Source organism: Alligator mississippiensis, chromosome 4 (assembly GCF_030867095.1).
Source record: "Alligator mississippiensis isolate rAllMis1 chromosome 4, rAllMis1, whole genome shotgun sequence".
NCBI classification, from domain to species: Eukaryota; Metazoa; Chordata; order Crocodylia; family Alligatoridae; genus Alligator; species Alligator mississippiensis.
The window spans coordinates 152,130,643-152,156,609 of NC_081827.1; the positions used below are offsets into that span (position 1 = coordinate 152,130,643).

General features: G+C 47.4%; 1 protein-coding gene across 1 annotated transcript; it reads right to left on the bottom strand.

Annotated features, from left to right (window-relative positions):
• Positions 1 to 57: 57 nt before the first annotated feature.
• EZH1 (enhancer of zeste 1 polycomb repressive complex 2 subunit) lies at positions 58 to 23,697 on the bottom strand. Its single transcript, XM_006273462.4, has 20 exons — positions 23,623 to 23,697; positions 21,997 to 22,117; positions 20,904 to 21,032; positions 20,455 to 20,574; positions 19,231 to 19,351; positions 18,321 to 18,494; positions 16,793 to 16,895; positions 16,225 to 16,388; positions 15,323 to 15,414; positions 13,921 to 14,101; positions 12,836 to 13,032; positions 11,484 to 11,575; positions 10,791 to 10,831; positions 10,139 to 10,264; positions 8,818 to 8,996; positions 5,869 to 5,964; positions 4,358 to 4,439; positions 3,572 to 3,652; positions 3,102 to 3,186; positions 58 to 2,985 (listed from the first exon to the last, which is right to left on the bottom strand). The coding sequence occupies exons 1-20, from the start codon at positions 23,631 to 23,633 to the stop codon at positions 2,925 to 2,927; spliced, it is 2,256 nt and encodes a 751-aa protein (XP_006273524.1). The 5' UTR covers positions 23,634 to 23,697; the 3' UTR covers positions 58 to 2,924.
• Positions 23,698 to 25,967: the final 2,270 nt, after the last annotated feature.

Sequence of the window (25,967 nt, forward strand, 5' to 3'; positions counted from 1 at the left end):
CAGGTAAGTAAGCTCCTCTCTGGGGAACAGGAACAGAGGCAGTGGCTGGACACAGGATGTTCACTACCACTTTATTATGACAAAGGTTACAAGCCACATGATTTTTAAAGTGCATATAATTCACTGGCAGCAAGCCACAGACACAAAGCCTCTTGCAGTGCAGATATGGCCAAAGTTGCAGGGGAACATTTAATGACACAGTGGGCAGGGACCAGCCATGTAGACAAGGGTATAATAAAGCAGGGCAGAGAGTTGGCTCTCAGGCAGATACAGGAAGAACAAGAGTGCCTGCTCCAAACAGACCTGAACTCCAGCAAGACTCAGGGGCCAGTCCTGTGCTTAGCAGCCCTAGCAGAGAGGGGGCACACAGGCCAGACCAGCCCTTGGGACCCTCAGCAGCCAGCTGCAGCAGCTCCAATTCTGAAACTTGAATGCACTGGACGTGCCTGTGCCTGGAGAAGCATCTGCATAGGACTAGACCCAGGCTCCCATCTCCCCTGTATCACAGCCCAGTCCTGCATCCTTAGTAACAAACAGAAGAGGTGTTGCTTGTGCATGGCTGGGTGCTTGACCCAGGACCCACCCTCAGTGAAAGACCTCCTTATTCTTATCTCACTATGCCAGACTGATGGCACTGGACAGTGAGGCAGGCTCCATTTTCCATCCTTGTGTTCTACTCACAGGGTCCCTGCTGGCTCAATTCTAGTTGTGCACTCAGGGACACCCTCGCAGCTGCTGCCCAACTCCACCTGTCCTGGATGTGCTGGTGCCATCACCCCATCTCAGAGATCCTTATGCAGGCTAAGAGTCTAGTGGTAGACCCGAGCTTCTTCCAAGTCCACTTCAAACCCTTCCCCTGACTGTGTATGTGTTTGTCACACGCCAGCAATACACCAGAAAAGCTGGGAAGAACCAGGACTACTGTGTCTGGAAAGGAGAGAGGACTGAGGGGCCAGGCAAGAAGGCTCCCCTTCATCACAGCCTGTCCTCTGCATCATGCAGTTGCTGGGACTCCAGGTGCCTCTCCCCCAACACCCAAGTACTTGTACATACAGACATGAGGGTGCCTCCCTGCAATTTTTCTTCCCATTTTTCTACCCCTTCCAGCTCCCCCACAGCCTGCAGAAGGAACAGGAGAAGCAGGGGTTGAGATTCACATGGTTTCTACAACCCAGAAGCTCCTTGGAAAGAGGAAGAGTCCCAGCTGCTGGCTGGGGAGGGTTATTTTAATGTGCTTCCTTGTTTGTTTGTTTTTCGCAGAGGGTGCTAAGATCAAGCCCCTGCCTTGTTGTCCAGCTCAAGAGCCATCTCCACACCTGGGGCAGGGTCTCACAAGAGAGCCCTTAGGCAGCCTCTGAGGCAGCCTTTGGGCTCAGACACTGCCAAAATAGCAGTGTGCTGATGTTGTTCAGAACATGGCAACAGCAATGGCAGTCAACAAAGAACTCTGTGCAATGGAAGAGGCCATAGCCATGAAGGGGAGGCTGTGCCAATGGGCTGGCAAAGTGCTTCAGACAGCACCCAGGATTGGTAACTGTGAGAAGGGAAGCCATGATTGGACGCTGCAGCAGCAAGGGTGGACTGAAGAAACAGATTCAGTGCTGCAGTCAGAGCACCTAATCAGGACATTCCTGTGCCATGCCAGATACCTTTGGAGCAGCAGGCATTCCTAAACCAGCTTGCTGACTCGCAGCAAGGATATCTGTTCCTTCAGCTTTTCCCTGTGTCAGAGGGGCCATGTACTGAGGGACACTGTTCATCCAACAGCCTCCCCAGAAGGTCAGCCCATGCCCATCAGAACAGAGCAGCACCAGGCCCTGCAGATCTAGATGGCTCTCCCAGGAAGGCCCCAGGCACAGCATCTCTGAGTAGCTTGGAAACATTCAATGGGAGAGTGACAGCCAGAATAGAGACTAATGAGGGCATCAGGGCTGAACAGAGCCCAGGTCCTGGACCAATTCCCCTAGAGCTTTGTGTGTCTTGACATAGAGGGCCCAGACAGCACAGTCAGTGGAAATGGGCAACATTCATCCATCGTTTTCCTGAGCCTGGCCACTAGGCAGGCACAGAATTAGGGGCAGGTAGGAAGGAGCCTTGTGAACTAGCTGTCTTCACACCCTGTTTTCCCTGCCATCTCCTTCTGCACCTCTGGCAACAATGTGCTCATCTCTTCCCAGCACAATTGCTTTCCATAACCAAAGTGACTCTTTGCATAACATTGAAAGGCCCCATTGCAGAAACAGGGTTCATCTGGTCTCTGTCCTCTGGCCAGCAGGAAGAGAGCCTTGTGGGCACAACAGCTGGCAAGTTGACTTAGGCCTCACTGTTGGGGCATGGGCCAGAGTCCCTAAGGTTCCTAACAGTGAACAAGCGTCCTGATTAGCAGCAAAGGAAATCAAGAGAGAGCACCAAACACACACCAGAAAAAAACGTTTGCTCCAGGGGAGAATTTTCAATGGAATGGCATCAGCCACCCCACCTATTTTCCTGCTAAGGCAAGCCCCGCCAGGCAGGGCCATTGCATTACCATCCCTACAGGCTGCGAGCAGGTTGTACCTTACTCAGGTTTGTTCTTTCAGCATCTGGTAGATGGAAGGAAACTCAAAGCATTCCCATGCAGTCACCTGCTTTCCAGTCCCACCTGGTTTCTGGAATCCCTCTTGTCAGCCCTGGAGAGCACTGACAACACACAGCACTGGATTCTGCCCTGGCTCAGGACTAGAGCAAGATTCCTGCTTGGATCTGGCAGCGACTGTGTCACATTCCTCATAGCTCCACTCCCAGGCATCTGGATGGAATGCAGCACTCACGACTCACACAGCGACGCGAACATGGGCAGCCATGATGTAAGCATGGAAGCAAACATGGCATTGCTTACAAGGTGCAGTAGCAGCAAAGTGCACAGGGACCTGCCCCACAGGGGCCTAGATGACGTCCGTCTCCCTCTCTATGCCGACATATTTCAAGGCATCCGCCTGGCTGTACCTACAACACAGGAAGGCTGACAGGTAGTCGCTTTTCTACACTACTCAGTTATAAATCTGTGAATACAGGGTACGGCTAAACCCCAGCCACAGACTCCCCTGAGCTGCCCATATCACCTGTAATCAAAGAAGAGTTCCTCCCCTGCTTGGATGGCCCTCTTCGCAAAGATTCCTATCCGGTGGTCTCCGTTCACCATCACAACTGCAATAAAAAGAGACATGGTATCAGGCCCCAGCATTTCCAGCCCAAACCATGCATGGCTCCTGAAGGGTTTTGAAAGAGCTGGAAGTTTTCTTTGGAACTGGCTTATGGGCTTTCACCACCAAATAGCAGGGCCCTAGCAAGACCAGTCAGGGCCTTTATAAGCAGGGAAGTGTCTCACTGCAGAGGCAAGTACAACATACATATTTTCCCTTAAAACTCTTCCCTCCAAAGCTCAGAGGTATGAAGTCCCACTCAGTGCCAAGGATGCTTCCAAAACCAGCCATGCACTCCCAGGTGTCAAAAAGGCTCCAAAGGCACTGCTGGTCACTGCCGCAATTCCCAGCTGCCCCTGCCCAATAGCAAGTTGGCACAGAGCTCCTACCTTTAGCATAGCAATTGGGGTTCACAGAGTGGTTGGCAAAGCGGATCTTGTTTCCTTTGCGGGTAGCATCAACCACAAAATCTATTCAAAAAATGAAAAAGTGCCTTGGGATTCTCCACAATGATAAAGATGCCACTAACATGGGACTTAGCTTGCCATACCACCCCAAGTACAGCCATGGCTCTATCCATCCCACTCCAACTCTGAGGTAAGTCAATCATACTGTGTACTATAGGCAGGGGAAGATTTCCTCATGCAAAACCCAGTAAGTGCGGGACCAATTATTCCACTAGCTTGGCCACATTTACACATAGCCCAGCACCTCCAAACCCACTTGCTGACTCCAGAATATAAAGGCAGGCAAAGCACAGGCTCAGGAAGCAACACCGGCACCTAGACCAGGACAGCTCTACAATGTGACATAACAGCTATGGAAGCTGGTCACAGTGTGCTTGTGCAAAGATTCAAGGAGATGCATATTAACTTCTGAAGAGCCACACGTGGCTCCGGAGCTACAGGTTAGCCACCCCTGCCCTAGACCACTGCTGGAGCTGGGGAAGGGAAGGTATCCAGAAGCTGAGGCCTCCAAGTGGAGAAGATGAAGTGGTGATACAAACTGTACTGCTTGGGCCAGCCAATAGACAATTGCTGAGCAGACCACTACGTGTACGCTGCCTGCTCTTGCCCAGCAGCAGAGCACAACCACCCAGCCTGGCAAGGTTAGGAAGTCCAGGTCCTTAAACAGTACAATAAACTGCACTTCAAGAGCCCTCCCCAGAGAGTTACCATTGTTGAGGTTGAAGAGGAAGCTGGACATGTATTTGTCATAGACCTTTCCACGCCGGTCAGCCTCGTCCTGTGAAATAAGCTGAAGAACAGGCAGGTTTTAGGAGTGTGACAGTTGCTGAGTGTCCTGAGAGATAACTGCAGGAAGAGACAAAATTCTTGCAGGTTCCCAGAAGCAAGAAACACTCAGTCCTTGTGTGTGCTAGGACAGGAGTGGGAGCCAACCATGCTCAGAAGAGTACCCACCTGTCTTGTGCCACTAGCTGTGAGCAGGGGCACCTCCCTTTTCAGGCAGTTTGCTGGGCTAATAACCCTCAGTTTTACATTCAGCTGCTGCTGTGGAAGTAAAGCCTGGTTCCATGCTAAGGGAATACCCCTCTGCAGTTTCTTCTGAGCATGTAGGAGCAGGCTTACTCCTGAAACAAACTGGCAGGGAAGCTGAGGCTCAGAGAGTCACCCCCCTTATTTTGTTAAGTGGCCCCAAAAAGGAAAAGTCAGACCCATGGGGGCTTAAGCCTGATTTTTTCAGTTCAACCTCCCTTCTCCTCTCCATGTTATTTAGATTATCAGGTGCTCAGTACCATCTGTCAATCAGCACCACATGCTTTCAAGCTAGGTCCTCCAATCAGAGGCCATTTTTCAAAATCCTAGTCCAAGGTCAGAACTCTGTGGCACATCTGGGCACAGAGCACAGCTCTGCAGTCTTAAGCCTCTGCCTTGCTCCAGGAACTAAGCAGAAGATGACAACATTACCATATTTTCTTGCATATCACATGCCCCCAAACAAGACACCCATCTTGTTTTGGGAAGGCAGAACGAAGAAAAAAAGATTTTTCCAGAGTCGGCTGAATCCTGACCATACTGGCTCAATCCTCATCATCACTGCTCAGCAAAAAGTTATGCAATTCTAGCTTATTACAGCTGCTGTCAAATTGGCAGCAGCTTTTGGCTCCTCAACCAAAAACTACTGCCAATTTGTCAGTGGCTTTTGAAAGGTTAAAACTAACTGTGAGGCTGAAAACTGTACTCCCTCCCTAGCTGAAAAGGGCACCCCTGGCAGCATAGCAACGCTATGCTTCAATTCCAGTGCAAAAATCAGCTTCCCTGCTTAAGATACACACTAATTTTGGAGGCCTGAGTTTTGAGTAAAGGGTGCATGTGTTATGAGAGTAAATATGGTATTTTTTTAAGCCTGATACATGCTCAGTTTGTTATTAAGCACCTGTGTTTCAGCTAAGCAAAAGTAAAGCTGGTCAAATTCTGCTAAAGGTCCCCTTTGAATAGCTTGTACGGAACTCTGAACCACAAGACTTAAAAAGGGGCTGCTCAGTAAGTTGTGCTGTAGGTGTGCTGCAGAGTAGGTACTGTTGCAGGCTGAGCTGGAGCTCCATTAACAGTTCTACACTGGAGGGGGAACCAAGCATTTTACACACTGTCTCTGAAAAATTTGTCCGACTCCACAGCCCTTCAGAGGGACCCATGTTCCCAGCAAAAGGGACAGAAAAACTAACCTCACCACAATACTCAGAGATGAATTCATTCTTCTGCACAGATTCCTTGATGAAGGTTCCCCAGCCAGCAACATCCGATGGAGCCAGCAGCAAATGCTAGAGTACAAGAGATTCAAGCTGTTACAGTTTGCAGAGCTGCTCCAGAGATACGTGATCAGTGCAAAGACCATAATGCAAACATCACAGACAAGTTCAGAACTCTGGGAGGGAATAAACTCCCATGCCCTCTGGGCAGATTTGTGCATCTGTGGTTCCCAGCAAAACCCACAACAATAAACCCATCAAGATCAGGATTCCCTGTGTCAGGTGCTCCATGTATATGCACACATGTGGGCCTGCATGCACACCCACGCAAGCAGTCCCAGCCCAAAGACCGAGGAAGGGGGGAGATTGTTTTCCCAGCAGCCACTATGAGGAATGCCAGGAAGCTGTCAATGAACCTACTTGCCTTTGATAAGAGTAACTACTTAGATGGATGAAGGGAATACAGTGGATATGGTGTATCTAGACTTCACCAAGGCTTTTGACAAGGTTCTGCATGACCTTCTTATAAATAAATTGGAGAAATGTGGACTAGAAGAACTACTAAAGGTGGACAGACAACTAGCTCAGAAAGCCATGAGCAAAGGGTAATTATAAATGGATGCCTGTCAGAATGGCAGGCAGGAGGGTTTGGAGGTTTCCTGGGCCCAGTGCTGTTCAATGTGTCTGTTAATGACTTGGTTGCTGGAATAAAGAGAGGCTTGAGCAAATCTGCAAACAGCATGAAACGGGGAAGGAACACAAACACATTGGAGGACAGGAGCACAATTCAAAAGGATCTTGAAAGACTGGAAAGCTGAGCTAGAGCTAATAGGATGAAGTTCAATATGGACAAATGCCAGGTGCTCCCCCTCAGGAAGAATAAATAAAACACAGATACAAAATGGGTGACATCTGGCTGAATGGCAGCACTATGGAGAAGGATCTGGGACTGTTGATGGAACACAGATTTAATATCAGCCTACAGCTGCACAGAAGGCAAATACAGTTTTGGGTTGCATCAATAAAAGCATTAGGTGCAAGACATGGGAGGTAACAGTGCTTTTTACTTGGCATTGGTTATGCTTCACCTAGAGTGCTGTCTGTAGTTTCGGGCTCTGCATTTTAAAAAGGACATGGAGAAGTTAGGGAGAGTCCAGAGGTGGCCAACAAAACAATAAAGGATTTGGCAGGCAAGTTATACAAGGAGAGGTTGAAGGAAATAGGTATATTCAGCTTGTGGAAAAGGGTCTCATGAAGGGACATAATAGCAGTCTTTAAATAGCTGAAGGGCTATCATAAAGAAGAGGGAAAACACCTTTTCCCTCTTGCTACAGACCATAGGACACAGACTAAAGTCTTAAAGTTGCAGTAAAGTAGGCTTAGTTTGGATATTAGGAAAAGTGTCTTCACTGTTAGAACAGTGAGGTAGTGGAATAGACTCCCTAGGGAAGCTGTGGAATTCTCTATCATTGGAGGTGTTCAAGAAGAGGTTGGACAAGATTAGTCAGCGTTGATCTAAGAGTAGTTGTGCCAGTGTTATACTGAAGGTAGTTCCCATACTTATGGGCTTTGTTGGCTGCCACATGGGGCTGGGAAGTTTTTTTCCCCTCTCTTGTTGCTAGGTGACACAGGGTTTTTTCTTGCCTCTCTCAGAAGCACTGGGCATTAGCTGCAGCTAAGGTTGGAAAGTGTGACTGGGGTTTAGCATTCCTCCAGTTGGGACTAAAACCAGGGATTCCTAGCTAGATGTTCTTGCCCCTCCACTCAGGATTAAATCACCGTATTTGGGGTCAGGAAGGAATTTTATGCCATGGTCATACTGGTATGGAAGAAGGCAAAACCCTCCACAGTCTATACTTGGGGACATGGCCCTCTTCCTTGGATTTTTTTAAACATATTTTAACAACCCTTGCAGCAACAATATATTGGCCACTGTTGTCTCCATGCTTTACCTATGGCAAATCAGGCCTTGTGGTGGCGTCAGACTTGACTGTCGTTTTACTAATAGGTTTGACAGTGGATTTGTATAAAATAGTTTGGATAGGGATGATCCAATCCCTGACCAGGGATGGACTAGATGACCTCCGGTTCAAGCCCTACTTTTCTATGATTCGTGATCTTTCATTATATCTAACCCCAGTCATGTGTCTAATTATTTGCATTTATTTCAGTCCCCTTCTGCATTTGCCTTTATTTGGGAGGTTGACCAACACATCTGGGTTCCCACCTCTCCCTTGGGTTATTGTTTAGCACCAGCCTTTTCCAATTCTCTCATTTAATTTTTTAATATGATTTTACATCCTGCCCCTTGACTACATAATTATTTGTTATTCATGTCCCATAATGAAACAAGGAAAGATGGGAAGTACTGGGCTTATTTTGTCTGGACAGAAGACTAATAGCGTTTTGCTAGAGATTCAGATACACTAAGGGGATTACAAAGAGAAGGGTAATTGCCTGTTTTCTGTGTTCACTGGGGCAGGACAAGAAGTACAGGTCTTAAATTACAAAGGAGATGTAGGTTAAATGTTAGAATTTTCTATCTCTGAGAGTAGTTTAAGTGCTGGAAGAAATTACCTAAAAGTTGTGAAACCTCCATCACTCAAAATTTTTAAGTGCAGATTAGACAAGCACTTGGCAGGCAGGCAGGAAGTTTTAGTCAAAGCTGATCCAGCCCTTAGCAGAGGGTTGGACTAGATGACCTCCTGAGGGTCCTGCCAGCCCTATTTTTCTATGATTCTATATACCCTTCAGGAGCTGGGTGAAGGGCAGCCCCCCAGCTCTCTCTGCCTCAGCTTCACCTCACTCAGGTGAGCAAAAAAGTCAGCAGAGTTGCTAGGCAGGCAGATTTGTCACAAGCATGGGGCATGAAACAGGAGGCACACTGACAGCCAGGCCTGCTACTAAACAGCATGCTGTCAATACCTTTTTGAGCCCGCGCTGGATGCTGCAGTTCTTGCAGGAGACCACTTTGCAGTCCCAGTGCTCAGAAGCCCCGCAGGTCAGGCACAGGTCAGGATCACACTCTCGTACAGCCAGGTAGCACGGACACTGCTTGGTATTACACTGAGTCTTACAGCGGCAACCTGGGAAGCGGTTCTGGCCTGAAAGAGACAAGCCCATGTTCTAACTACGTACCTTTACAAAAAGTAAATGAGAAAATGGGACACCCATACCCCAGGAAGTGCCCATGTTCTAACAACAGTAGGAGTGCAACCAAGCCACAGTGAAGGGGCTGTGCAGGATAGGGACAAACAAACTGAGAAGCCTGCCTTTGCCCAAGGCTGTGTTGCCTGCCTGTCTGACTCAGGGACAAAAGGAAAGTGGCTGGGTCTTTGCACTAGGAAAAACACACCCCATTGCTGTGGGTCTCAGAAGTGCAACCAATGCAGAAACCAACAGAGGGAATGATACTAATGCTCAGACAGTGCTGCCTCTCTCACCATGCCAACCTGACAGCACCTGGGACACAGCTTGCTATGAAAAGCAATGGGACAAATCTATAATGGGAAGCTGGTTTCAGCACCCCACATTCTGAAAACAAACATTTCAGGACACAAAGGTAGCCCCTTGAGTGCTGCCTACATCTCTCATTGCATTAGGACTAGGAACATTACTCATCCCTCCAGCCCCACAACTGGATTCAACACAGATAATTACTCCCAAGAGAGGGATAAGTACATGCAATTTAAAAAAAATAAAAACCCTTTGACAACATAACCCCAGTGTAGTTGAACAGCAGAGCTGCACACAGAATTGTTAATCTAGTGATGGTACTTATACAGTATAGCCCCTACTGTCACAGGGTCCAAGTGTGTTGCTGTCTTAATGGATTTATTCTCACAACCCTGGCATATCAGGACAGTGCTATATTCCCCAACATACAGCTGGGAATCAAGGCCCATACACTTAGCAATTTGCCCAGGCTAGAGAAAAAGTCAGCTGGCCTTCTAATCATTGAAACTTTCTTCCTCTCAAAGAAACCAGAAGCAGCACGTGCAGCCTAAAGGCAATAGGCAGTCATGAGTTTTCCAATAAGACACTCCAGTGCATAATACACACTTTCATGACTTACAAACAGAATACACCACTTCCCCTCTAACTTTTACCAGACTGTTAATCAGCCCTTGGGTGACTATGGATTAGCTGTGTGAATGCCAGAACATGATCAAAGGTTTTTGCCCTATTAGCAAATCCATGTGGCTGGGGGTGCCTGTGTGCATGGATGCACCAGCTTTGTCCTTACAGTCAGGATTGCACTGGCAGAACTTCTCACAGAAATTCTGAGTCATGATGCAGGGGCAGGAGCTGTCACAAGGGTGCTCAGGATGGTCGCAGGGCTGGTAGTTGTAGACCTGGGTGGGGGAGTTGTCTGAAACGAGAAGAGGGAAAATGCCAGGGTAAGAATCTGTGCTGTGCAGGGACATATTTAAATGCAGTAACAGTGCTCAAGAAACTGGAAAAGGACATAACATTTTCAGCAGAGGGCAGGCAACTCACTGACAACTAGGAGAAGTCTCTTAAACTGTGCTTGCAAGCACATGACCCATGTTTACTTTAATCCTGAACAGCCAATTTCACCCTGTAGCTATTATGCCAAATCTCAACCTCTCCTGATTGGGAACAAGACAGCACCACTTCTACTGACTCAGACTTAGAACACTGACACAGCTGGAATCATTCACACAGAATGTTACAAAAGCTTCCCACACCATCAAAACAAGGCTTGGACAGGGGAGGCAACTGCAGCATCAGATTTCCCACCTCTGGACTCTCATGGTGAGAGCTGCCAGTCTGGAGAGTGCCTTGCAGTTCTTTACGTTGCTCAAATAGGGCTGATGCACAATATTTCTTTGTGCAAAAGGTGCAAACCATCTAGTGGCAATAGCCTGCCCTACCTTTCTTCAGCTGGATCTTTCTGCAGTGTGCAGCCCACAACCTGAAAGAGAAATGAAGAAATGGCATCTGGAGGGAAACCACTGCTCTCTTTAGGAACATTTGGCCAAGATCACCTGCACCCAGCGGCTCAACGATGCCAGTCAGCATGGAACTGGATACAGAAGATTCCATTGTAAGCCTGTATGCCAGCTTCGTGCATTAATCTTCATCACCTGCTCGTCACAGAGGTGAAAAAGAACAATACAGCTGCATAAGAAGCTTCTTCAGAAAGCCACTAGAAGCAGGATGAACCTCACAGAAAAAAACCTCTCAGTGGATACATTAGGACCAAGCATGAGAGAAATAGGCTGCAATCAGACAGCTTAAAGAGATCTCAAGAGAAAAACCTGTGTGACTGACAGTGAGGTGCAGCAATAGAAACCGCTACCCTTAAGGCAGCCACCAAGTCATTTCCTCAACATCATGGTTAAGCAAATCTATGCCCACAGAACTGTACACAGCCTTCTAATTACAGCAGCAGCACAGAGAAAAGAGGCTTGGGCCAATTCCCAGCCAACAGCACAAGCAGCCCTGTGTGACAATGGGAAGGCGTTCAGAAGTGAGGCAGATGGGGATTACCAAGAACACACTGGCACAGCCAGCAGAGGCTCCTGCTGCATATTAAGAACAAAACAAGCTTGTTGAACACTTGCCTGTGCTTCCTTTTCTTCTTCTGGGACGGATTCATAAGCTCATTTGCTGGCAGTTTTGTTACAAGGGACTCTTTCACTGCAAACTGAAAGACCTGGGGGGGAAAAGTTTACCATGTTCAAATTATGTTGTCTGCAGCACAAACAGACAGAAGACAACAGGCTGCCAGTCACAGTGCCTGCGGGCCAGCAGCCCCACCCCAGCCTCACTGAGCCAGAAAATGTCATTGCTATGTTTTCATTTAGGAAGCAAAGCCTTCCATCTTTCAGCCCCCTTAGTTGTCCTTTGGGGAAGGTCAGAAGCATCAACCCGAGGCCTTCAAAAATCAGGGACAGTTCTGTAACGTAATATGCTGAAGCAAAACCAATCTGATTAGCACAACTGAAACCTTTACATCCAATAATAAATACTATGCAACAGCACTAGACATAGGGAAGCTGAAGAATCAACCCTTGATCTCACAAAAACAGGGCTGTGCTCTGCTCTTGCTTCCCCAAATTCTTCCTCTTGTGTAGGCTTCAGTTGCTCCTCATTCTGTACTACAGCTAGTTCCAGTGTTGAGCATGACTCACCCCTTCTGGAGCCAATGCCAGAACAGTGAGGCACTGGCCCGCCGCAGGAAGATAGGAAAGGAGAGGGAGGCAGCAAAAATGCTTCCAAAGACTCAGGAAGATAATACAAGGAGGGAGCAACTTTGCACATAGCAGTGTGTAGAAGTGGTGTTTTCAGAGGTCTTCTGAGAAACACATCTGCTATCCTCTCTGCACACGTGAAAATCTCCTTAAGCGTGCTACAGCCTAAGTCAAAGACTGGGATATGGCAAGTCCCTTTGGAACTCACTTCAGAAGAGAGCAAAATCAGGAGATACTCTGCCCCCAGCCTTGTAAATCCCTCTACATTTACTCTACAGTGGAAGGAAGGGAGGCATGAGAACAAGATCAGGAGCAACTCAGCTCTGCACGTTTCTGAACACAGCAACTGGCCAATGAAGGGAGTAGGACAGCAGGAAATATTAGGCACTGAATCCCCAACACTGTAGAAGACTAAAAGAAACCAGGCAGGGAGTAGAGCCTGGCCTGTGTTGCTAATGCACAGAACATCAAACTAGCACTTCCTTTACCCACCAAAGTAATCACAGACACGTAGCAAACTTGGAGTTGATTCACAGCACCCATGTCAGGGAAAGAATTGTACAGCTCTCTCACTACGACTCAAAGACATTTCCTAGCATCAACTTGGACAAAGAAGGGAAATCAAATGCAGGCATCAGTTCAGGCCTTCCTCCCCTTCTGTTGGTGCTGCCGGACCTGCCTACCCAGGGGCTACAGCTCCAGGTGAAGATGCCAGGCCATACCTGTTTGCACGTTTTGGTTCCCAGCAGCCTGGCAATGGAACAGAAGTTGTTGAAGTAGGTGCCATGGAACACACGGAAGAGCGACTCTTCAGCCCCTGTCCACTCAACAGGTTCTTGTGGTGTTTCCATTGAAAAGAGCTGGGAGGAGGCAGGGCTGAGCTTCTGCTTGGTGGGGGTCTGGCAACGGGAGTTTGCCTCTAATAATGCCCAGGGGACAGGAAACACAGCAGTTAGGCTAGCCCCAACTTCCCCTCCCCACTCCTGCCACTGCCCCACCATACAAGGGCACTTTTCACTGTGGAGGAGCAGTGCTGGTTGTCATTTCCTGCTACACCACTTCATCTGCCCACCCAAAGGTGATACTAGACAGGTGTGCAAGTCACTCCCCTCTTTTCTGGGGCACACCGGGAATCTCCAGCCCCTCTCCACAGGGCAGTTTGTAGGACCACTAGCTCAGCCCCAGGAATCCAGTTTTGGAGGAGACCTGACCTTGCTCTCACCAACTGACACACATCAGAGTAAGGCAGGAAGGGGTGGTTTGGTTAGCTAAATGTCGACCGCCGGCTTCCCCTGCTTATTTCACCACCATGCAGCAAGGAATCAGGTGGTGGCTGACACATTTTGCTTGCACAGGTGGGGGCTGCAAGCACTCACCTTGTGAAGCAACCTAGGCTAGCTAGCAGTGCTGTCCATGCAAGGCTAGGTGCTCCTACTTCTTACACAGCTATCTGAATTTTCCCCTACAACATGCCACAGGGCAGTGGCAAGCAGTGGGAGATTTCCCAGAGTGCATGGCTTCTGTGAGCTATGCATACTCCTCTCCTTGCTACTGTCAAGGGAACAGAAGGGCAGCAGTTTACACTGCACTTTGGAGTAAGGGGCTGTGTCCTTCACATCTATGTACAGTTACCTGTAAACAGCAGGAAGGTTTTTCTAGCAGCAAACCCTAGACACCCACTGCAGATCACATACAAACAAGATACAGCAGGCTTGTCATGACTGGGCCTATGCGCTACATGGGAAGGGGTTCCCAACTGGCTCGAAGTGGGTAACTACAGAAATACTCAGACCTTTAGGCATCATACCTGAGGAACTAGAGGCCCAATCATTGCCCGTGTCTCTGTCACTGTCTCCCTCCTTTGTCTCAGTGACTGTGGAAGCCAAGGTGTTCGAGCAGGATGCATTGACCATGTGGTGCCTTCGGCGTCGCCTGCCTGAGCACTTGGACCTGGGATTATGTAGTGCAGCAAACTCTTTGGCTCCCTCCTGCAATCAAAACCGCACACTGCATGAGGGAGCCAATAACCAACCAACAAATGCAGAAAGGCTTACACAGCACAGGGTCTGGAGATCAATGCTGTGGCCACCTGGTGGGGGCTAGGGATCTATGAACACCCTTAAGGACAAGGCCCCACAGAGCATGCCTGTTGCCCCATATCCTCCCCCAATGCTACCTGTTAGGAAACAACTCCCTCATCCTGTGCTTCTAGCACCCCATTTCTTCTCCTCTACAACTCTCCCAGGAAGATGGTCCAGAAGCTGTCTCCTGGACAGCTCCCCTGCTTTGAGCCTGCACCTCTAGGGCTGTAGACAAAGGAACCTCTTAATCACTTTGAAAAGGAATGGGAAGCTGCCACTCAGAAGTGCACAGAAGATGCTACTCCTGCACAGTAAAGAGTGCCCTTGTATAGTGAAGCTAGCCAGGCCTATTTGCAATACAAGTCAGTTAAACTGCTGAAACTAACTTTGAATAGTAAGAGGTACTTAGCCTTATGCTTCTCTAATTCAGTTAGTCTGTAAGATGCATCTCTACCCTACCTTCTGTCTGACCTTGAATGAAACGTTTAACGTTGCAACTATTTTGCTACATGTGTACTGCCATATTAGCGCACAGATCTAAAAGTTAGGACCTAACAGCTTGCATTAGTACCTCTCCTGCTATTGTCATGTAAGTCTATTCTCCAAGCAATGCACTGGGAGCCTTAGGTGAACAGAGCTCCTTGCTGTGAGGGCTATGCCATCTCATATGTACTACAGTACTAAGGACATCAACCTTCCTACCGATATCTCACTCTTCATGGTGTTACTTGCTGCTCAGAAGTGATCCTGTCTCAGAAGTTTGAGGTCATGCTTTTATATTTTGGGAATGCACCTGGGTTGTACACCTAGAAGTCATTTTACCTGTATTTTTCTCTCTGATTCCTGGCCAAACATTTATCTTGGGCTCTATATTCTGAACACTACAGCCCCATGGTATCACCTATCCTGCAATTCCTTGTCTGTTTGTTACCAGACTGATCTGTGCTGAGGACTTGACTGCATTAGCCTCCAATGGCAATTGTATTTGGATTCATGCTCAGCAGCCCCTCACTACCTGATGACAGAGCCACCAAGGCTACACAAAGATACCACCTGGTCCTGCAGAGAAAGGGTAGCCAGGCCTGTTTGTCTGACAGTGTTTAGCAGGAGGCTGTCCCAGAAACATACCAGCCAGAGGAAACAGTCTGCCCCACAGGGATCTGGCTCGATCTTGGTCTCCCTGTTCTTCCGTTTGTAGACATTAGGAGTAGCATGAAAAGCTGAAAAATATAAGCCACTCTCACCATGTGAACAATGGCCACCTTCAAAATGAGAGGCTTGTTCCCACAGCAGAGGGACCCACATGGTGAAAAGCACTATATTGCAATGCTCAGATACTCACAAGGGGCACAAGCCTAGAGTCCTACACTAGTCAGGAGGAATTCTTTGCTAGGTGTCTTATCCAGCCCCTGCCCTGATACAGCCAGGAAACCCAGTTCTGTGATGCTGGCATGCCTAGGAATGGGAAAGTGCTTTTTTCCTATTACTTCAAAAGAGCCATACAGTTAGACTCAAGGATCATCCATGAACTGTAATGCTGCATGTCCAGGAGCCAATGCAACATTTACAAGACTTTAGCATGACAAAACACTGGACCAGGAACAGGCAAAGATGAAGCAGTTAAAAAAAAGGGGAGGCAGCAAAACATGGGGGCTAGCAAGGCTACCATGAATGTGACATTCACCCTTCATACAGACAAGTCTGCAGCTGAAGAGCAAAGCCACATCATGCCAATATCTCCAGCTGTAAAGAACCACAAGGCTTAATCACAGTATACTAAACTATGTTAAAGTCAGTCAGCTCCACTAGCTAAGTTAAGTTAAACCTTCCCCTTTGTGGAGATCAACAAGGAAGACCCAGAGCAAGAGCCAGACATTGGTATTCATATCACTACACATATTATTCTTTCTGGACCTCTGCCAGCAAAAGCAGAGGTGGGATGGAGTGGGAGGAAAAAAAGAGAGTAAAAAACCAAGTAAGATATGGAGAAAGAGAGCTCCAAGGGAATTTCTAGGTGGCACCAAACTTACGATGCAGGAAACAGTCGTATTTGAAGCAACGCCTGCAGAAGAGCGTGTGGAAGGAATGCAGAGACTGCTCCCGCTGGACTGACTTTGCGCATGGCCCATCAATGTTTGGCGTGCACTGCGGGGGCAGTGCATTTGGGTCAGATACCTCAGTTAGTTCTCTGTACCTGTTTTTTAAACAAAACAAATGCACACATATATTTTCCCAATGGCAGGAAGCAATGCTCTGTGTATGACAACCAGCTTCCAGGAGATGTGTACGGCCAAACCCAGGTATCCTTGGGCTGGGATAAGGGTCCTCACACTGTCTAAACTTTGTTTTTCAAACTCTATGTCATCTAGCAAGCACCTGGTAGGTTATTTTCATTTTGTTCCCAAGAAGCCTGTGTCCCTAGCAGATTTACAGCTCACCCTTCCCAAAAATGGCACTTTCTGTCCTTCCTCAGAGATTAAGTTCAGTCCACAGGCACATCTAGTTCTACTGCACTAGACAAAGTGCATTATTTTCAAAGAGTCTTTATTAAAATTGTAATGGTCATACTAGATGATTTAACCAGAGACTATTACCTACCTCTCTTTCATATCTTCTGGAAAACCATATTCTGGAAACATTGAAGAAATAGCAGTGAAGATCATATCATTTGGGAACTGCTTCTTTGAACACTTTTTGTTGCCTAAGCCAAAAAGAAAAAAATTCCTGAGTTAAGTTAGATTCCAAATAGCATTTTCCTATAAGAGGGAGGGTTACTCAAGGAGATGCTTTGTATCGTTTTTAAGAGGTGAGAGATGTGATCACACAGCTACCCAAATGATAACTAATCTCTCCTTAGTCCTGCAACTATATTAAGGAATGTATAGATTCAGGGCAACTTGCACCTGTCAACTGAACAGCAACACTCAACTTAAGCAAGTTATGCATGTACCTGCCTAACATAATACCACTCCCAATTTGTTGCTGACTATTTATTGTAGCAAACTCTGGTTATCTGCATATTGGTTTAATAAACAAAACACTTAAACACACAGCATTTATCAACAGAGGCATAACTGGTCAATCATGTGCCCTGGATAGCAGCAGCGCATGGAACAGGAACCATAACTATACTATGGGCAGTGATGTAGTGACTACTATATTTCTATATTTGTGCCCTCTCCACCAAGTCAGCACCCAGGGCTAGTGCCCCACTTGCAGCCTCCCCACAGTTGTCTTAAATATCCACAGTTCATTTTTGTACCATAATTGTATTCCCCTTAACTGCATAGTAACTGTATTTGTCTACCTTATAACTTACAGTACCTGCTTCTATCCTGTTATCAGAAAGGACAAAAGGGAAGCAGGTGTCAAAGGACTGCTAAGAAGAGAAAACTTCATAATAAGGGACACTAGTCTGTTCCATGACAATGTTCTCTCATTTGCAAGGCATCCAACAACATCCCCCATCATACAGAATAAGAAGCCTGGAAAATGAGGTGAACTAACCTGTTCTAGGTATGCTAGTATCACAACAGTGACAGCACCCTGTACTTAATAAACTTTGCTTATATTATGTTTTGAACTTTTGATAACAGGCAGGAGTAAGCACACAGCCTTTATGCACTTAAGCAAACTACACCAATCAGCAAATCATGTGTATTATTCCTAGGGGAACATTACGTCTCGATTGTATAAGAAGTTTGTGACTATGGGTTTTACAAAGACACAGGAGTCTGCAAACTGCAATTTTATTCTTGGATACTTCATTAGCAAACTTAAAATATCTGAAAGAATATGCATTTGGTGTGGAAGTCAGGACCTTATAGATAACAGCTACTGGTGTTGCTCATATCACAAGATTGAAAGTAGAGATGCAACCACCAGCAAGTGTATGCAAGATTAGGCAGCAGACACTCTCAGGTCCAGCTTCCTCCCACTCTAGACTAATGTTAGCTGGGCACAAGGAAAGGGAGGAGGAATATGCAGGAACACTTCCCAAATTGGTTACTACTTTAATGACAAATTAATATTCAACATGGTGACTGCAAGAGGGCACTTGTGAGCTAAACAGGGCAGATGTGAGATAGAGAGATGCCATCCAAACCTCCTCTGCTGCCAAGCCTACCTTCCACAGTTATTCGTTTTCTTTTCCTTGTAACAGGCAACTCTTCCTTCCCATCCTCCTGTTTACCCTCAGAGTCATTGTGTCCTTCATCTTCCTCATCAGAGTACTGATTCAAGGCATTCACTAACTCCAGGAATACAGCATCACTGATGAGGACTGACCCTGAAATCATCTCTGAAACACAATAATATCAGTTAGTTGGTGGGTGTGCTGTGATTTTTCAGCTATCTTTGGTGGAAACCACAGAGCAACCATGGGAGAGCAGTGCTATTGTAGGAACCAGAGTGTGAATGGGAGAGGATATTAATGCTTGGGGAAGTGGGAGAGTTGCAAACTGAAATACTGATCAACACATGGTCAACAAAGCCAACCCAGCTGGGCAGTAACTGCTTTATACATAGATACTCATAACAAAGCTGCCTGGGGAGGTAAGGCAGACAGAATGTAACTGCCTTCCCATCTCCAGACAGAGTTTTGTGACAGGCCAGATTGGGCAGGTCGGTAGGAAAACACAAAACTGAAGAGCTCGACTGAATTTTTTGGCTCAGGTCACATGTGAAATGAGTTTGCTGGTTTCAGAGTCATCTTTAATAGACAGCTGCCAGTGTTCAGAACCACCCCATGAACTTGCAAAAATGGCAGCATCTACTAAGGGAAGTCTAATGTCCAAGACAAACTGGGATACCGATGGTCAGGACTGAGGTGCCTTGGTGGAGATGAGGGCAAGAGACAGGACTGGAATACTAAGAGTGCTTCAGCTTTATGCAGTTCTTCTAAGGGCTCTGAAAAAGGAGCTATATAGTCTCTGCTGCTGCTTTTTGGGCTCTTAACTGTTTCAAAATCCCTTGTATTCTGCCTGCTTGCAAGAGACTGAGTGGGAAATGTAGTAGGGTCCCTGCCCCTAGCTTACCCTCCTCTCCATGAACCTTCCCATCGTAATTATTAATAAGTTCTTCAATGAAGGTTTCATCTTCCTCCTTCACCTCATCTCCCATGTAGGGAATATTGCACAGAACAGTTTCATCTTCCACCTGCAAGTAGATCAGGAACAATTTAGTCAGCTAGCACTCACCAGCATCCAATCAGAAGGCAGCTTTGTCGCTGTTTATTTCCATTCATATACGCAGTCAATATGCAGCACTCTGCAAAGATATAGCCTTCCTAGATGAACTTTCAAAGGTCTCTTCGGCATAGGCATGCTATCCTGCAAACCATCCCAGTGTAAGACATGCATTGTAGCATACTGCCAACTTAAGAGAGAACACCTGGCTTAAAAGAAAAACAAAAGGTTTTCTCTAGGCCCAAAAGATGTTCAGAGACACAAGGTACAAGGTGAGTAAATGGTGAAATAAATAAGAAAGAGCATGAGTAAGCAGAGCTGGAACAGCACACAATGAAAAGCAAATGGCAAATCACCTCCATGTGAAACGGAACATACAAAGAAGCAGCATTCTCTCATTATCAACACTGGGCAAAAGGGCACTTAAATGCCCTTCCAGAGTACATTACCAGGTGTCTTCTGACACCAAAAGCATGGATGTCACTCTGCTCTGCTACAAAAGCCTTCCAAGCTGCCGTGAGAGTATTACTGCAGCAGGCAGGCCTAGATGCCCTCTCAAGCACTAGGTAAGGGAACAATTGGTGACAGTTTATCTGCAGAACTCGATCTGTTTGCCTAATATGTCATTTTAATCAGGCACCTAAGATGAGAGTGTTACTGCTACACCAAGCTAATATTTATATCATTCTATGCAGCAAAACTATCCTTAGCAACACCATGAAGGGAAGTCAGCAGGGTAGCCAAGTTGCAAAGAATAAGATCCTTCTAAATGGACTGCTGCATCTTTTTGAACAGAAAAAAAAATAATACAGTTAAAAAATAAAACCTTCATAACTAAATTCAGGTACTGTATTTCCCAGAACAGCATACTAACCTAAAAGGCAGCTAGAGAAGGGAGCATTAAATGCAGTTTGGCTTATTAGGAAACATAATGTAACAAACAACAAAATGACCATTGTCAGCTATCTCTGAAGCAGTGCACAATTCAAAGCAAGTGCATCTAGAAAGGCGTATCTGTAAATCAAGATTTATAAACACCACAAATATCTTATTTTGTATTGCTTTTTCACATACCATGAAATTCTGCTGAAGAGGGGACCAGGAATACATGATAGGAACCAATGCCACTGTGTTGAGGGTTCTCATGAACAAGGTCTGACTTGGGAATCCAGGGAAAATGCTCTCAACAGTGCACTAGAGTATAAGCAAACACAGAGACAGTAAGGAACAGGCTCCTGGGACAGAATCACTGAAGAACAGGACAAAACACTTAGACTTTGTGCTATAGGCAAAATATAGTTCCAATGAGTTTTACACACACTTCATTTCCTCCTTAAACATTAGCTTAAGTACATTTTCTTTTTCCCCCTAGTTCTGCAGCATGGGGGGAATATTTGGCACAGTAACATATTGAAACATAAAAGCACAAAGAAAGCTGCAGCTGCCTTCAGAGTTCCCAGCAAAACCTAGGCTGTCATCAGTGTTTTTGGAAGGAGGCAGAAACAGCAGAGCAGCCATTGTACCTGTTTCAGGAAAGGGTGCCCACTGACTGGCTTCATTAACTGCACTGGCTGCACTCGAAGCCTCTTCCATTCTTCATTCAGAAGTTGTGTTTTTTCTTGAACCTTTGCAAAATTGGTCACAAACAGAGCCTGAAACAAGAAAGAGACAAGCCCTTGAAATCAAAAGGCAAGTGAAGATTCAGAGTAATGAAATGCCCACTGGAATGTGTTCTGCACATCAGGCTGTAGACTCAGTGCAGGTGTCATTTCCAAAGGACTGTAATTCCATTTGACAAATGGTAAATGGAAGCTCAGAGATAGAGTGACTTGCTCAAGTCACACATGAAGTCTAGGGCAGAGGAGGGAATTGAATCTGCAGCAACCCTTAGGCCAGTGCTCTTGTTACTGACCTGGCTATTGTCACTAAACAACTAAAAACAAGTAGCCTATATTTGGCATTTGGGTAACTTGATTTCACTGTTTCCATTGTTTGTGTGAGCCTGCCACAATAAACAAAATAAAAATAGACAGTTAAAATCTGCCACAGGACCACAAAACTTAGCAGGTAAAAGGCCTGAAAGTACTTACCTCCTTAATTAAACAGTTACTAACATTTCAAGTTGATAGATCTCCTTTAAAAATATTTCTAATTGAATTCACTGGATGCATGTGCATAATGCTGTTCTTCAACTCAATCAACTGAACAACCAATAGCTGGTGATACCTTCCAGTCACTGTTGACTTTACCAGACTCCTAGCAGTGAATTAGAGAAGACTGAGTAAAAGGCAGCTGAAGACAGCCAGTCTTTAAGACATGGAGTCAAAACTCAGGAGATAGCAGAGTTGCTTCGTGCATATGAGGCATGCTCTGAGTTCAAGGAATCTGAAGCACCTAATGCTCACCCAAGACATCAGATACAAAAAACAATTTTCTGGTCAAATGACATAACCAATGATGAAAACACACATCTCTGCAAAGTAACAGCTAAGATTTTACATAGCAGGTAGTAACATGGGAGAAAGACACGTGACTGCAACCGTACTGACTAGTAGTACCTGGGATCAAGGCTGTAGTTTAAACAGAAAAGACCTACTGCTACTGTAATATGTTTACCTTGGCTCCCATGTTTGCTTGAAACCTCTTGAGCTGCCGAAGACGCATATATTCAGATTTGACTTTCCTTTTCCAATATATAATACACTTTGAGGTTGGAGGAGCTGCAATATCCATTTTCCTGTAAAACAAACAAGGAAAGATTAATACTTGGATATCATGATGTGAGCAGTAGTCATTAAAAAATATTGTATGTTGGGATTTTAAATGTATTGTTGACCTTACTCAGGAAAAGAGTAATTCCTCAAGTAGGCTATATTGGTACTACTTATTTAAGAAATAATTACAGTGCAAAGTGTATTTAAAAGGGACCCAGAAGGGCTGATCTAAGAGCCCTTAGAACTGAGACAACTAATTGCTCAGGGCCAAGCATACTATGCAAGGACTCCACAGATTGTGCTCCTCGACTGTCCAGTGAGAACTGGGGTGAACTCCTTTTTGACCAACTATCCTGAGCAGCTCTGTTTGTTTTACCCACAGCACCTGGCCTCATTACATGCAGACTTGTAAGGGCGGAAAGGATAAGCTGCTCTCCCCTCCACTAACTAGGATCTTACCCCAACGTTTTACCCTTGTGGTGCTGGGCAGTCGAGAAGCTTCTGTTTTAATCCTTCCCCGGTTATTTACTCAAGATGTCAAACACTCTCTGAGGTAGTAAAAAGCAAAACACTAGCCCATGTCCTCTTCATGCCTAGTGCCAGCTCTGCACATTTCCTCTGAATAAAGTGATGTCATATCCTCCCCAAGACAACATACAACCCGTAACACACCCAGCTGCTACAGCTGCCTACTACCGTGAACAAATTGTTGCCCTACCCCTACGGAAGCAGAAACGCGACTCCCCCCTGCCACAGATACAGCATCAGCAAGCAGGGGCCTGATGTCAGCAACACTGTCCAGGGAAACCTGGTTTTCCCTAGGAGTCCTATTACCCTTTCAAACGTATTATACTCCGTTCATGCCACTGCTTAGCTCTTCTGCACGCATTACTGCCCATTCATCCAGATCCCTGCATCTCTCCCTGGCAGACGTTCCAGGCCGGCCAGGCAGACCCGATGCAACAGCGACAAGATGGACAGCTCCGACCTGCGCCCCTCTGTACCATGCAAGGTTTCAGACCTATGCTCCCATGTCTGGGGTGTGCCTCACCCACTGCCCTTAGGGCACAGTTTCAAAGGCTGATTTCCCCAGCCTCTGAACTTCACCTACTACAGGCAGAGCCCGTGAAAAGACGACAAGGATGGCTCCGTCGCAGCTCTCCTGAGGTGGGAGCCCCAGGTAAGCCTGCTGCGCCTGCGCCAGGCCCATGGCGACCCGTGGAGCGCCCCAGGCAGCCCTGTGCAGTGCTGAGGGGACCTATCATTGCTGCAGCCCCACTCCCGCTCCCGCGCGGGCCGTCGTGGGGGCGAAACCAGCAGCCCGCCCGCCCGGCCCACGTGGCCTGCTTGCTGCGGGCACGCGGGCAGCCCATGGACCCCGCCCCGCGACCCCTGGCCTGGGCTGGCCTGGCCGGCCCGGCCCGGCCCGGCCCAGCCCAGCCCTCGCCCCTCATCCCTCCCCCCCCCCGCAGCAGCCCGCCGCTAGAGACCCCCGCCCCGCCCCGCCCCGCCCCGGCCCGACACTCACTCCTCAGCCATCACGCTCCGGAGAGGCCGCAGACACCGACGCCACCTACGCGCCTGCGCCAACCAGCTAGCTCGCCTCCCCCGCGCGGCCCCGCCCCCTCCAGCGAGGCCCCGCCCCCCAAGCGCCGCATCCACTCATGAAGCCCCGCCCACCCCGCTACGCATTCGCGGGGCAGGGGCAGAACGCTGAGCTAGGACTGTGTCATTGTGGGAGGCACGCGGCCAGGACAGGCGGCGGCAGGATAGGTTGCGCCACTCTGAGGGAGGCGGGACTGTACCACTGCAGGAGGAGGGAGCCGCGGAGCGTCAAGGGGGGAAGGGTCACGTGTGCCCGACGCTCGCGAGCGCGGACGTGTGAGGCAAATAAGAGCCGGGCGAGGCAAATACGTGGTCTGCAGGAAGAGCCCTGGGGAGTCCCGGCCCGACCCCGCTCCGCCCCGCCCCACCCCTCCCCTATCCCCCGGGGGGTGCAGGGAGCCTTGTTTGAGCACTTGGTGCGCCTTTCTCCGGCACAGAAATCCGGCGTGTTATAGATCTGCCCCTCGTGACGAGGTGAGACGTTTGGAGCCGGGTCCGTGCCCGCGGCTGCCTCCTCTTGTGTCAGCCCAGGAGATCTTGGCTCGTCGCTGGGTGGCCGGCAGCCCTGCTCTACGCCCAGATTTGTGGGAATGCCCAGATCGCCTAGTGCTTCCCGTCAGGCGGCTCGGGGGTGGGTTGCTTCTGCCCACGCCAAATTTTAATTGCAGCTAATTTTCCCATGCCCGGTGTTTGTCTCAGGCGGTTTCTTCAGAAAATTTCAGCAGAAAATGGTGGAGAGGATGAGATAAGGAGGAGAGATCTTATGTTGTCTGTGTTAAAAAAAATACAGGTTTCCCTTTCCTTATGTGGTTTCTGCACGTGCAAATCCACTCCTATGCAATGACCTTTTTAATACCAAAAATTCATTATATGCGAGGTAAATTCACTCATGCAATCGGTGTGGTGAAAGCCTGCTGTCAGCTGCTTTTTTGCAGTGCGTTGCGGGAGTGACACGCACCAAAATATAGTCTCCTGTGTGGATCCGGGGTCCTCGCTCATTGTCTGCGACACTTGTTTCTGTAGTTGCCGTCCCCATTATGGTATCATTCACCACTGCCCTGTGCTTGTGTGCACTGCTGCTTTTGGTGAGTACCAAAACTGTCTTGTAAAAGTGGTCGAAATGGGTCTGGGGGTCAGTACGGTCTTGGAACATATCCCCATTTGTTACATTGTAAAGTGGGTTCGTTTTATGCGAATTGGAGTTATGCGTGCTTTTCCAGGAACGCATGTACTGTACAATATAAAGCGAGAGAAACCTGTACTTAAATCTTTTTTGTTGAAAGCTGCAGTGGCTTGATATCTGGCAGGGAGAATATGCTGGGATCAGGGCGGTGCCTCTTGCTGCATGGGAAAATGCACTCAGACTGGGCACGTAAAAGCTTCTAATGGTGGTCTCTTGCACATGCTCAGCAGTGGTCTGGCATCATTTGCTTTTACAGTCTCAAAAATGCAGCCAGTCAGAGTCTGCCCAAAGGGTGCTCTTGAAGCTGGCTCCAGAATTCCCCCCCTGGCTACAAGGACATACAGAAGTACCAGAACTCGGGGCTTTAATATGCTTTTATAGGTAGCCTTTTTAGGGGAGAACAAGGGGAGACATCACAGGGTGTGACAGTGTCCAGAGGACAGATTTTACAGGGTGATAGCATACATTTTAGATTTGAGAAGCTCTGGTATGGGGGATTTTTGTTTTTTTAGCAATCCGAAGAGCAGTTTCCAAGGAGCTATGAAATAGCTTTTTGGAGGATTCAGTGGTAAAAGAATGACAGGGTGATTTCCCTTGTTTTTAATTCCTGTAGAGCGGGTTCCTGCCGAGATAATGGAGAACTGAAGCTTTTCCAGGTTGCCTGTTCTGTTGGAGACACTTGGCCTCAGAGTGTCATGGTAATACTGAACACCTGGATTTCCTTCAGTAACAACATAATTTATGCTGTCCTGTGCTCTCAGGCTGTATATTCAAGGACACAGGGCTCATATATATAACTTGTACTATTCTCCCATTTAGCTGTCATAACCCGGAGGGTACATTACACCAACTCCTCCCTAGCTTCCTGCTGCCATCTGGGTACAATCCTGGATGCTTCCTTGCATTCTAGCTACCTGAGAGATTCCTCTCACCAGGACCTAGATTAGCTAGTATCTAGCTAACTATCCCTAGAATCACACACTTGGGGACTGGCTGCAGAATATACTTTGTGGTAGCAGAGTTTGGCTCCAGAGAGCACTTCCCCTTGGGTCTGATAGAGCTCAAGTTTGTTGATCTTTGGGGCA